This window comes from Doryrhamphus excisus, linkage group LG2 (assembly GCF_037039965.1).
Source record: "Doryrhamphus excisus strain RoL-2023G ecotype Guam linkage group LG2, RoL_Dexc_Guam_v1.1, whole genome shotgun sequence".
Taxonomy (NCBI): Eukaryota; Metazoa; Chordata; class Actinopteri; order Syngnathiformes; family Syngnathidae; genus Doryrhamphus; species Doryrhamphus excisus.
The window spans coordinates 28,328,892-28,341,869 of NC_136358.1; the positions used below are offsets into that span (position 1 = coordinate 28,328,892).

Sequence of the window (12,978 nt, forward strand, 5' to 3'; positions counted from 1 at the left end):
TATTGAAGTTAACAGAAAAAACTATTACATTTTGAAACAGAGAACAGAAATCTGCAGATAAACTAAATTACCGTGCTCTTCCTCGTACTTGTGACAAGCAGGACTCCGGTCCTCCATTTTAGCCTGATGTCAATTTTGCAGTTGGATCTTTCCCTGCTTCCTCACGTTGCATGCAGAACATTATTTATCTATGCATGTGTATGGCACCATTAGATGATGTTTTGGGTGAAATCGTGTAAGAAAGATTGCATTTAGCAAGCGGCCTAATGAGTTTAGATACAAACAATGCTATAGCTAGGCCAGAGTGTGCCCGTGTTTGCAAGACATAAACTGGTATGACTGAGCAGAATGGGAGGTGCTCAGTGGAAGTTTGGGTGAAGGCAGGTTTGCGTCTTATTAATGTCTCACTCAAAGCTGCGAGCAAGGGAAAAAAATGCAAGAGTGATGGGTCGGGGGGTAGACTTGTCGAGTTAAAAAAAAAAAAAAAATATATATATATATATATATATATATATTACTCCCATCGCCTCGTCAGTGTGAAAGAAGCAGACGACAGATGACCTACATTTGCTTTTTAAGGCGGGCTCCTGCTGTGAGAGCAGGCCTGCCCACATGCAAAAAAGAAAGTCAAGTATGGCACAGATGAAGAAAAGAATGATGATAAAAAGCTATAGAGTCAAGCTATATATATAAAAAAAAAAGTAGACGAGACAAGCAGAAAGTTTTGACAGTAATCCTCCTCTGCTGTTTATATAACATCTCCTATTCTCCTCTATGCACATCAAAGCCTGGCATATCTGCATATAGTATGATGCATTCAGGGAACAGCATGATGTGTGTGCATTTCCGGGAGGGAAATAAGCTTCTTTGGAGTGTATTTAGACTATTTGGATGTGTCACTACTCAAGTCTCCTTTGAATTTCCCCATTCCAGATGTGGCAGGAAGTAACCCAAATGAGGTTTATAGATGGTGGAATAAGAATAGAGCCTTATCGTTATCGTGCTGGGATCTAAAGCGTTGTCATTTTAAGGCCCGTAATGAAGTCATCTGATGGAAAATAGGAATGCGTGTTACACTGCTGCCACCTATGGATGGCAAAAAGTGAAAGCAGGAATCTTGTAGGGGTGCTACAAGAAAAGTTGGAATGCTATGAGAATAAAGTTATATTGTGAACAATAACATGCTTTTGAAGGCTTTTTCGAATTCAAGATATTACATCTTTATTTGCACTTTCCTAGATGAAAATTGGTTCATAAAATAAATTTTTCTTTTGTAATATTTCAACATTTCTGTACTTTTATCCTTAATTTCATAATTTCCCTCAGAATTTTTATTTTCTTACCTCCTCTATGGCCCTAAAAGTATTTTATGTAATTAGAGTATGCATATAAAATATGTGTCTGTTAAATTTAGACTTTTAAATTTATTTTTAAGTTCTCTCAAAAAAAATATTTTTTTTAAGTTTTCTCAAAATACAAAGAATTAAGTTTTTTCAAAATACAAAGAATTTTTAAGTTCTCAGAAAACCTAAAATTCAAGCCCGGTGGGGGTAAAAACAACAAAAAAGCATACCGTCAAGTTAAATACAGTATATTTAACTGTGTGGCTGTTTCGAGTGCATGAAAGGACATCACAACCCGATAAACAAAGAACTACAGAAATTAACAAAAAAAAAATATGTTTGTTGGAAAATGGCCACAATATACAGCACAGACTCAATTTTGATTGCTAATATCCATCGACCACAAATAGCCATTTATAATCTATAAATTATGTAATTCTACATAGAGAGCTTTACCAAATGAAAATAAAAACTCAGTAGTGCCATGCCATTTCCTTGAAAACACACCCTGAATCCAGACAATGTGAGAATGACTTTTTATAACAAATTGCACAACATTTCGTTGGTAATTTCACTACTGTGTTTTTGTGCAATGACAATAAAGGGAGTCTATGTCTATTGCAAAGTACATTAGAGGATGGGTGTAACAACCCCACAGGCCGTTTCTGGTCATAAGAGTCTGACGACAGCTAATCAAGCTCATCAAAACCTCCTTAGAGGATTTTCCCTTATGACTTATTTCCTCATCTCAGGACTAGCAGGACAAGTACTTATGACTCACTCGGAGATAAATGTCAACAAGCGAGAATTCTTAAGTGTCACACCATCAACGTCTTACTGCTGAGGTCTTTGCTGTTCTTCTGCTTCATCCTGCTGCCCTTCCTGCTGCTCCTCTGCGACCCTCGCTTCACCTTCACACTGCCGGACGTGCTCTCCTTCGAGGGCTTCTCCGAAACCTTGCCCGGCTTGTAGCTATGGCTGCTTTGCGTGGCATACTCCTCTCGACTAGAGCAGAACCACTTGGCAGAGCTGTAGAGAAGTTCCACACAGCTGGAGATGGCCGCCAAGACTCCGATGGCAAAGTAGAAGCAAAGGAAGACGGTTTTCTCGGCCGGGCGTGAGGTGAAGCAGTCCACGGTGTAAGGGCAAGGGAAGCGGTTGCAGGGGTACTGGGCCTCTACCTTGAAGCCGTACAGCCACCACTGCACAATGAGAAAGCCAACTTCTGCAAAAATGCGGAATGCAACGTTGATAATATACAACCTCCTTAACTGCTTAAATTCCTTGTAGGCTGGGAAAGACCTGGATCCATTAGTCTTCTTGTTGTCGTGATGCATGGCGTACATGAGAAAGAGCAAGGATGGCGTGGCGATGAGGATGATGTGAAAGACCCAGAAACGGTACTGGGAGATGGGAAAGGCCTGGTCGTAGCAAACCTGCTTGCATCCCGGCTGGAGCGTGTTACACGAGAACTCCTCTTGCTCGTCCTCAAACAGGTCGCTGGCCACCGTTCCTAGGACCAAGATCCTGAAGACCAGCATGAGCAGAAGCCAGAAGCGACCCAGCAAGGGCGAGTGGGCCTGGAGGTGGTTAAAGAGCCCATGGAGAAAGGTCCATTCGCCCATGATTACGCTACAGTGTCGCACGCACACACGACTCACGCCACCGATTGCAAGAAACTGAAAGGCATCGGATGAGGTCCCTTTTCAGGAAAGATTGCTTTTGCTTCTTTTTACAACCGTTCATATTCCACAGATCTGGACGTAAAAATGAAACCGGTTGAATGGCCCGAGTAATAAAACAATAAAGAGACAGAATATCGACAGCCACACTGCATTCAAGTTTGAATTGCCTTGTCAACAAGTCCTCTCCACCGAAGCTCAGAAATCCTGGTTTTGGCCGACGACTTAAAATCCTTCCACGATTAAAGCGTCCACAGTGAATTCTTCAACCTGTTTCAGTGAATGGCATAGGAGCGAGGCTGGGCAGAGATTTTAATCGTTGTGAGGGCGGATACTGTTAGCTAAATTCCTGTTTGCTTCTAATTGCACTCAAGCGTCAGACTTTGCAGATGTTTAGAAAAGGACTGATGAGGAATTCCTCAAGGCAGGAAAAGCCTGTTTGGAGGCAAGGCATGGTAGATTTTTTTTTTTTTAATGCAGAACATTTTGTGCCCAGGTTTTTCCATTCCTTCTATTTTAGGAAATTTAAAAAAATTAAGCATGCATAGCATTATTATTATTATAACTCTGAGCTCAACTCATAGAGTACTTATATTTGAATTCTTAAAACACATCTATGACTAATTATTTCTGGCCCCCCAACTGCTATTCTGAAGCTTTTAGAGGATAAATGATGCACTAGTTTTGAAACTAGGGCCCCCAGTATGAGTTTACCATCACACTGTCACCCAAGTTCAACCTACTTTTCAGGCAACAGCTCAGTTTTTTTTGCAGCCCAGCAGTGTCAATCATACCTGTTCCGTTGTGAAAGATGGCGCCAAAGATGAACCTCATGCCTGAGTGGAGTTAAGGGTTCAGGGTCCAGGACGGTGCTGTTCCAGAAGGATGCATTAGAAAAGAAGAAAAAAAGATCATTAATGTGTCTCTGTTGTATCTATACAGAGTAGAATGATAAAGCATTGAAGCATACAAGAAATTAATACAAATCTCAAGAAATTTATTTTGTTAGAATAGAAAACATTTACAGGTCAACATGTTTAGTTGATTTTTTTTTTTAAAAAGGGGAAAAACTGGAATAAAAATAACTACTTGAAATGTTAACACTAACTATTAAAGTTGAAATATTTACACATTTGCAAGAGCAACATTTAAGCAACATGAACAACTGGCATGGAGGTCTAGTCAGAGTCAGAGTCAAAGTCGTAGTTCACGGGCTTCCTGGCTCTTCTGGGCTTGTCGTATGCAGCCACTGCTTTTGGAGCAGCGGACTCATGGTTCGGAATCTGGAAGCTTTCATCCTCGCTCAACGTAATTTTCTGGGAAGGGGTGGGAGAAAAAAAAAGCGCTCATGAAGAAAAAATAAAATGCAAAAAAAGCATAAGCCCCTTGATAACATTAACAGACCTTTGCGGTTGATCTCGCCTTGACACGGGACATGAGGTCCATTGAGTCACTGTCAGAGTCGTCAGTAAGGACCTTCTGTTTTTTTGGAGCGGGCTTGGTTTTTGGAGCTTTAACATTAGCTTCGCGCTCCGAGTCACTGGAGTCAAACGAGGGCACCCTCTTGGACGAGGGTTTGGGTTTGGACAGAGCATCCAGGATAGATGGCTGCTTCGCATCTGAGACAATTTAAGGCCAAGATTAATTCAGCGGTCCTTTGTCTGCAATTCATCCATCTTCACGTTTTAATACCTGCGGGCTTCTTGGATGTGGCCGCTTTCTTAGGGGCAGCGGGTTTCTTGGGTGCAGCCGTTTTGGTCTTGCGTTGAATTGGAGCCTTTGGTACGGCATCCTGGTCTTCAGAATGGGCTGTCAGGATTCATCAAGACAAAAAAAAAAAAAAAAAAAATGGCAGACTTCCCAGACCAGCATTTCTCAAACCTGCTGCATCCAAGAACCAGCAAAAATACTTACAGCTTGATTTGCTTCCAAGTTGTTTCTTAACTGTTGATTTTGTTTTTGTCACTTTTTTCCTGTTTACAATATATATAAAAAAAAAGGTTGGTCTTTGACAGCAACATGCAATGACCGCTTTGTGAGTATTTTATCTTCTACTCACGCTGGGGCTTTGGGAGGAGGAGCGGGAGAGTCCATGTCACTGTCAGACAAGGTTAGGGGATCTGGGGAGAAGTCGTTGTCGTCGTCATCGTCGCTGGTCATCGCTTTTCGTTTTGTAGAGTCCTTCTTGGCCCAGTCATCAAATTCATCAGAAGTGGCACCTGAAGACACCACGATTGGGGTTTAATTAAAATTGTGAGGGGAGGGGGGGGGGCATTGTTTACGAGAATCTACTTTTGCTCTTTTCTCTGGGGGCAGCGACTTCAACCAGACTGTCGGATTCATCCTCCGACTCCAGATTCTTCTTGACCCTCTTGGCCACCGGCTTGAACTGAAGTGTGGTCTGCTTGCCCGTCTTGGATGCTGAAGCATTACACCAACAAGTTAAACCAAGGACAGTGTTGCAAGTAAAACAAAAATAACATACTTTTTTCCAAATGTTCATGATAAAAGTGTGTCACCTTTTTCCTGTGAGGATGTTTTGCTTTTTTTGCTCAATCTGGCAGCCAAGCCAACTTCCTCGACTGGCAGTGAGTCCTCCCCGTCTTCCTCAAAATCCATCTTCACGACCACATCTTCCGTCTAAAAATGCACAATTGGCAAAACATAATGTCAACGTGACATAATGGTGCAGAACAACAATTATTCCGTCACTTGGACACACCTTGACTTTTCTGCCCTTCTTGCCTTCCTTCAAAAGGTCGGCCTTCTTGTTAGCTTCTGCTCTCATAGCACTGGTGATGCGTGGGATGACACTGCGACCCTGTGGCGTGGGAAGGGTTTCCTGTTTCACCTTCAACTTCTTCCCTTTCCCAGAGGTTTTCGTGACGGGCATGGCAGCGTCCTCTCGCTCTTTGGCCTCAAAGCGCTGGGGAAAAAAGGAGGAACAGATTGGGGGGGTGAGCTTTATCAGAATAAGTCAAAGGCCGAGTCTGGAGTGTTCAGTTTGTTTGGGTGAAATTAAGCTACCAAGCTAGCCCACTAAAACGAGTAGCTGTTTCGTTTGCTAAAAGTAGCTCTCAAACAACAACAAACTACTACTGATGTAGAGATTGCTGACCTCCAGTTCTTCAGAGAAAGCAGAAAGGTCTTCCTTCCACAAGTCACTTGGAGATTTCTTCTCCAGAGTACTCAGTTCTACAGCCTGCAGATCGGTGGTTGGGGAGGAAATGTTACAAAAAGAGCAACCGTATACAAAAAGTAGAGCGTCATGCCTTAGCATCTCTCTGCTTGCACAGCTCCTCCTTCTTCTCCTTGGTCAAGAACCACATCGGCATGTTCAGCAGGTAGTTGTAGTCGGGGCCACTGGTGTCCTCCTCTGGTGCTTGCTCCTGCTCATCGTCTTCCACGTCCTCATTCTAATGATTAAACAGAATGTTTAGTGCAGGAGGAAATTTCCGGAGTATAAATTCAACTGAAATGACTTTCACTCGACCTTCTCTTGTGACTGTTTCCAGGCTTTGACTGGGTCGGAGACATAGCCCATCGCGGCCAGCATGCGAATCAGTTCCTTCTTTGCTTTGTTCTCTACACACAAGACACGCAATATTACAAACTCCGGTCAAAGCGAACACTGCATGCTGCCGACAAGGTACCAACTCACCAATGACCAACGTGCCCTGGATTTTCTCCAGGATAAAGCGAGCCTGGTTGGTGAGCTTAGCGCACTCTGCCCCCAAAATGCCCAAAAGCCAGTCTTTTCTCAGCCCATAGTACTTCATCCTCAATGTAAAGAAGTCTTTGAAAATATCCTGCACAGATTTGTACTTCTTCAGGCTGCCCACGTGGTCAAACAGAACCTGCAACCAATAGAATTCATGGTTACTCATTTCATGAAGATATTGTTGCAGGCTCGTGATATGGAATGTACCATTGAATTGCAGGTGAGAGGAATCTGCAGCTTGAAGATTTTATGGAAGCCAGCAGCCTCTACCTCCCGTAGCTTCTCTTCAGTCATCTTGATCACAAATCGCACAGTGGTGTCGGTGTGATACTCCTTGTAGTCCGTGATCAAAGCGGGGACCTTCTCCGTGCCATTCAGCATCGGCTCCAGGACCGTTTCCTTGTAAGTCTGGATCAGAGACAGATCAGTTGACCTTCAAGTTGTTGCATTTACCTAAACACTGAAGACATCCTAGATACCCCTGAAAAATGTATGATGGTCGTGGTAAGCGGTGTAGAACTTTTGCAGTACTTCCGAAAACAATTAATACATCATGGAAAAGAAATTCAAATTTCACTTTGTGCATTACTACCTAGTTCTACAGCAACTTACCTGTGTCCAAGTTTTCACAGGCAATTCCGAGATCTCAATGGTGGTGGAATCAAGGATGGCCACCTCTCCGCATATCATGTAGTGGTTGTCAGCCAGCTCCTCAATTGTGCCCTTGAAACCTTTATAATTTGGGCGCTAAGAGCAGGGGGAAACATTTTTTTTTACATGTTTTAGGTTTGGATCACTTGAAAGAGTCGTAAACAACAGTGACTCATTTACCATGGGCAGCGGCTCCTCTCCATCAAGCATCCGCAGAACATTGGTGACAATCTCTCGGATGTCAAAATTGGGGATTCTGCTGGCCCAGCCTGTGCCAATACCATCGGCACCATTCACTAGTACAGTAGGGAGGATGGGCATGTACCACTCGGGTTCGACACGCTGGTTATCGTCGTAGTTGTACTTCAGCAGTTCGTCGTCCATCGCCGGAAAAAGAAGACGTGACAGCGGGCTGGAGGGGATGAAGAATTGAGATGTAATATCGGGACCGTAAATACATCGGTGAACCGCAGAGTCGCCTTGCAGTGACAAGGTTGCTTGGTCGACAGAAGCAAAAAATTCACAGCATTAACGGATATGGCTGCAGGCAAATGGCAAAACAAAATGAAACTGCTGACCTTAGCATGGTGAAAATGTAACGTGGGCTTGCAGAGTCCTTGCCGCCGTGCAGCCTTGTTCCAAACTGACCGAGAGGCTGCAACAGGTTCAGGTTGTTGCTTCCCACAAAGTTCTGAGCCAACCCAATAATGGTCATCATCAAAGACATCTGCAAAATAAGACATTCTGTCATCTGACGCTGGCAAAGAGGACTAAGTGCAAATGTCAACCCTTTGAACATTATGCATTAGGCAGATGTTTCTGTATTAGAGCCTACTCCAATGTCACACCTCTCCATGATGATACGCAGACATCTCCGCCACTGAACCAGCCAACTGGGCCACCTTCACCTCCCGCTTGTCATTTCTCTTGAAACAGCAGAACAATACCTTCCTCTGGCCCGGCTTCAGCCCTGACACAGAGCAAAATAAACACTCATAAGGGACGTCTTCAAACTTCCAGATGATTGACTGAAGTTTCTTGCAGCGCACCATCCACTAGGCAGGGGATGGACCTTTCATTGTCAGAGTTGGAGAATTGCACCAGTTCCTTGTTGACAAAGTCATTGTAGGAAAGGGACGTCAGGGCCTGACCGTAGAGGTACTCCTACAGACAGGAAAGTGATCAAATTAGGAGTTCACTTCGCTAGCATCTGATGACTTGTAATTAAACTGTGTTTAACCTCAGGCAGGTTGTGTTCCTTCCGCTGACGTCTGTTGATCATGAAATTGGTGAGCCACTCTTTGCGCTCTTCCACTTTTTTCTTGCTAAAGGCCTAAACAAGAGAGCAGGATCCAGATGAAGTATAGCCAGCTCATTTAGATTATAAATAAAAACACTACAGTACTAATGACGCAATCTTACAAGGGTAATAGCTTCATCATCTTGAGGCCCGGAGTACTTGAATGGAATACGGTGTTTCTGCATGTCACTGAAATACTCCTTGGCCTCCTGTGCTGTGCTGGTACCCAAACCTAATTGGAAAGAGGAAGAGTAAACCCTTGTTTAAAGCCAACATGAACCATGACATCAGTCAGGTATAGAAAGAAGGGCCGCTTACATGGCTGTGTTTACTACCACACAGGGGTTTTGTAACAAACCTTTGTAGTATTTGATTTTCCAAGATTTGTAGTTGGACTGGCTCTCCTTCCATTCATTGAACTCGGGGATGCTGTAGAACGACAACTGGGACTTCTTGAAGGATGCCTAAAGACGGATGGAACAGTCAAAACGAGGGGTGAGTTTCCAAGCTTTGGACAGCAGAGGGCAGTGTTGCTGCATGTATGATGGCTGGCTTATGTTCTTCCTTTAAATGCATCCAGCGTGTAACGCGCTCAAAAAATGTAGGAAGGCAGAGTGTCAACTCCATACCTTGATGATAGGGGTGATGAACTCTTCCAGGAAGTTGTGGCGCAGCAGTGAGGGCCAGTTGTAATGGATGAAGTTGATCAGCAAACCTTTAATGTGGGAGCCATCTTGATCCTAGCATCAACAACACACAAGTCAAGTCCAGTGGCGTTTGAGTGTATGCTATGAGTGAAAACACTAAAAACAAACCTGATCCGTCATGATCATGATCTTGCCGTAGCGCAGAGACTTGAGTGACTCGGGGTCACTATAGTTCTTTTTGTACTGGAGACCAAGGATCTTGATGACATTGTTGATCTCAGCATTTTCCATTATCTGTGAAAGAAGACATCGAATGAATAACAGAGAGAAGTATGTGGAAAAGTCAGCAGATGCCACTCAGTCGCACGCGAGCGCCGACCTGCTTATGTGAGGCCTCTCGAACGTTGAGCATTTTTCCTCGAAGTGGAAAGACTCCATAGCGGTCCCTGCCAACCACACCCAGCCCAGACACCGCTAGCGTCTTGGCCGAGTCTCCCTCTGTAAGGATCAGTGTGCAGCCCAAGGAGTTCTTCCCACCTGCCGGATGACAGAAGTGTTTCTTGGCGGCTCACCAGTTTGTACACAAGATGAGGGTAACTGTACCTGCATCGTTGGCGTCATCCAGCTTGGGCACCCCCTTGATTTTGGTGTGTTTGACAGCTGAACACTTCTTGTTGAGCTGCAGCTGAGTTTTGAACTTCACCCAGTCCATGATGTGTTCCACAATTCCGCAGGACATGGCCTGTTGTAGTGAACAGGTAACTAAAGGTGAGTTACAGCTCTGAGAAGAAGCGTGCAATACCGCAAATTCTTGACAAGCACCCTTTTAATGAACTTGTCAGGAAGGGGGCAGGTGGAGCCAAAGCTCTTCTGCTGCAGAGTCATGTTCTCTTTGGTCTGGGAGTCGAATGTGGGGTTCTCAATCAGACAGTTGACAAACAGCCACATGTGGGTTTTCACCTGAATGGGGGGATGAAGGGGACTTGTTGTCAATACAGAAATAGTCACTTCAATCATCACCGCGTGTGTGCGTGTAACAGACCTGGAAAGGTTTAACAGCCACGCCAGCTTTATTCTTCTTCTTTACAACGTCAATTAGCTTGCCAACCACCTGATCGCCCACATAGTCAATGTGCCTCCCGCCCTAAAGTCCAGAAGACAAACATATTATGCAACAGTCCACCCTCAATGTACGTGAAGAGGTGGATTTAGCGGGCATCTAATGCAGTGTAACAGTACCTTGGTTGTGGCGATGCTGTTGACAAAGCTGACTTGCTGGAAACCCTTCTCGCTCACAGTGAGGCAGACCTCCCAGCGCTCGTTGACAATCTCATGAACCACCTGGGTGGCACTGTCTGTTATGGTGACAGTGTCCTTTAGATACATGTCCACGTAGCTGCGGAAATTTGTGACCTAAGGTGCAAGATGACAAGGGAAAATTTGAGGAAAAAGAAAAAAATAATAATTTTTGTGTACATCCATGGCAGATCAATCATCAAGCTGGCTTACTGGCAGCTTCTTGCCATTGAAGAACACGCAGACACCCTTGGTGCATCCAGCGATGTCGTAGGCCCTCCTGGTCATCAAGGCCACTATGTCTTTGTCCAGGATGCTCATCTTAAACTTAGCCAGATCTGGCCGAAAGGTGATGCAGGTGTAGTCATCTCTGTCAAAAGATCCGATGGTGGCATCCGCGGCCCTGCTCATGTTGTCATACCAGGTCTATGGAAATAATGCACACACAGTTGGTAGAAATGCTGCATCACAGCATCTTCTTAAGCTCATTACCTGTCTGAAGCACTTGTTTGATTCTCGACAGGCGGTCTCAACCGTGAACTTTGTGCTGAAGATGTTGCACAGCTTGGCACCATATCCGTTGCGGCCACCTAGAAGTGAAAACACAGACCCTGTGACATCGTCCACCAAATGGTAAAAACACCATGAGGTCTGTACAATCACGTCACATTGGAGCGAAACTTTTGTGCATCATATGCACCGCAACATGAACACAAAAAAAAATATTTAGCAAAATTAATATCTCTGCCTGTCAGCACTGACTATTATTACCGTATGGACCCGAATGTTTCCCCAAAGAAAAAAAGTTGGTATTGATTTTAGTTTTAAAAGTTTAAGCTAAGAATAAGATTGTTTTTTTAATTGCTCATGAGTGTTTATTTATAATAATAAAACATACCAGGTTCCAATTATTGTAAAGTGTATCTTACCAGTGACTTTCTTCTCATCATCATCATAGTTACTGGACGTAAGGAGCTGACCGAAGATGAGAGCAGGCACATACACTTTCTCCACCTTGTGCTCCACCACTGGAATACCCTTGCCGTTATTCCATACACTAATGGTGGTGTTTTCACTGCAAGGAAAAAAAAAACATGCCAGTTCAGCCTGCTGTACATTAATGTCCTGGGATCCTTGCATCGATGTGTAATTATGTTAGACTTACACATCAATGTTGATTTTGATGCAGGACATGCTTTGATCCCTCTGCTTGTTGTCAGCAGCATTGACTGTAAGGAAGGGTGAAATACTTGAATGAGCATGTAGAGAACTTCCTTTCACTCATTGCTGCTGCTGTTGCTTACCAAGAATCTCATCAAAAATCTTGTAAAGCCCTGGCACAAATGTCACATCCCGGCAGTTTAATCCAACATCTTCATCATACACCCACATTTGCTGAAGGAAAAGGGGAAACGATGAGACGGTTATTTTTTAAGACACAGGCATCTTTTAGGTCCTTTTTTATACTCTTACCTGGGTGACAGGCTCCACAGAGCCAATGTAAGAGTCAGGTCTGAGCAAGATGTGCTCCAACTGAGTCTTCTTCTGATAAATCCTCTCCACCGACAAACGTTTGGCATCTTTCTTTGTCTTTTGCAGTGGCCTGTTCTCAAAGAAATTCGACTGTGGAGGACACAAAGTTTTCGTATTTTGTAACAACATGTAAAATCTAAGACGCGGATAACGTGCACAGGTTGTTAATTGTATCCTGTGTGTCTGTAGTCAAATCAAAACAGAAAATTAGCAATGCTATTCAAACGAAACGTTTGACATCGCCATTTTTATGTGCGTGTATTAGCATTCTGTGGGATGAGGCAACCTCTAGTAGTTGTTCCAAAGGCACTTTTGTACCAAATTTCTGCGTTTGGCTGCGATTCCTCTGAACAAACAAATACTGTAATACAAAAGCGTGGTATGCTTCTGTATTACAGTATTTATTTATTTTTTATTTATTTGGAACGATAAAGCTAACTAGCCGAACACCAAAATAGTCGCGGCGGACACGCGCCGGGTTTGATACTAAATGGGCACCCACCTTCAAAGGTTCTGCCATCTTCTTCTTCTTTTTTAACGAATATTCGTTCAGTATTGATTACGCTTAGAACTGCTAAAAGACGACTAAACTAGCACACACGTCGTCAAACCCAGTACTGCCTGGAAGAAATGATACCTCCGTTTGAAAAAGTAACTTCCTGCTGGCGCCAGTTTTATAACCAATCAGACGACGGAACACGCCACCAAGTCCCTCCAATGAGAAACTTGGAAACCATGTTTTTTGCTCAATGACAAATCAACGAAGCGATTGGAGCTTTAAGCCCGCCCTTATTTTCAACTGGCC

General features: G+C 43.8%; 2 protein-coding genes across 3 annotated transcripts; both read right to left on the minus strand.

The window, feature by feature from the left end:
• Positions 1 to 534: 534 nt before the first annotated feature.
• LOC131109827 (gap junction delta-3 protein-like) lies at positions 535 to 3,458 on the minus strand. Of its 2 annotated transcripts, XM_078789143.1 has the most exons (2): positions 2,780 to 3,458; positions 535 to 2,662 (listed from the first exon to the last, which is right to left on the minus strand). In XM_078789143.1, exons 1-2 carry the CDS (start codon positions 2,966 to 2,968, stop codon positions 2,162 to 2,164), a joined length of 690 nt encoding a protein of 229 aa, XP_078645269.1. In that variant the 5' UTR covers positions 2,969 to 3,458; the 3' UTR covers positions 535 to 2,161. The 2 variants fall into 2 exon arrangements, with proteins under 2 accessions (XP_078645269.1, XP_078645268.1); XM_078789142.1 differs by having other exon boundaries at positions 535 to 3,456.
• Positions 3,459 to 4,005: 547 nt separating this feature from the next.
• Positions 4,006 to 12,842, minus strand: top2a (DNA topoisomerase II alpha). The gene is made up of 35 exons (XM_058061599.2): positions 12,676 to 12,842; positions 12,114 to 12,263; positions 11,945 to 12,035; positions 11,806 to 11,869; positions 11,570 to 11,715; positions 11,133 to 11,230; positions 10,854 to 11,066; positions 10,584 to 10,757; positions 10,387 to 10,488; positions 10,167 to 10,304; positions 9,948 to 10,086; positions 9,724 to 9,881; positions 9,513 to 9,638; positions 9,327 to 9,437; positions 9,056 to 9,161; positions 8,820 to 8,929; positions 8,638 to 8,730; positions 8,447 to 8,561; positions 8,246 to 8,367; positions 7,976 to 8,124; positions 7,578 to 7,809; positions 7,359 to 7,493; positions 6,954 to 7,154; positions 6,687 to 6,882; positions 6,519 to 6,610; positions 6,298 to 6,441; positions 6,144 to 6,227; positions 5,748 to 5,951; positions 5,545 to 5,665; positions 5,318 to 5,446; positions 5,085 to 5,244; positions 4,940 to 4,998; positions 4,718 to 4,834; positions 4,430 to 4,644; positions 4,006 to 4,341 (listed from the first exon to the last, which is right to left on the minus strand). The coding sequence occupies exons 1-35, from the start codon at positions 12,691 to 12,693 to the stop codon at positions 4,204 to 4,206; spliced, it is 4,650 nt and encodes a 1,549-aa protein (XP_057917582.2). The 5' UTR covers positions 12,694 to 12,842; the 3' UTR covers positions 4,006 to 4,203.
• Between the last annotated feature and the right edge of the window lie 136 nt (positions 12,843 to 12,978).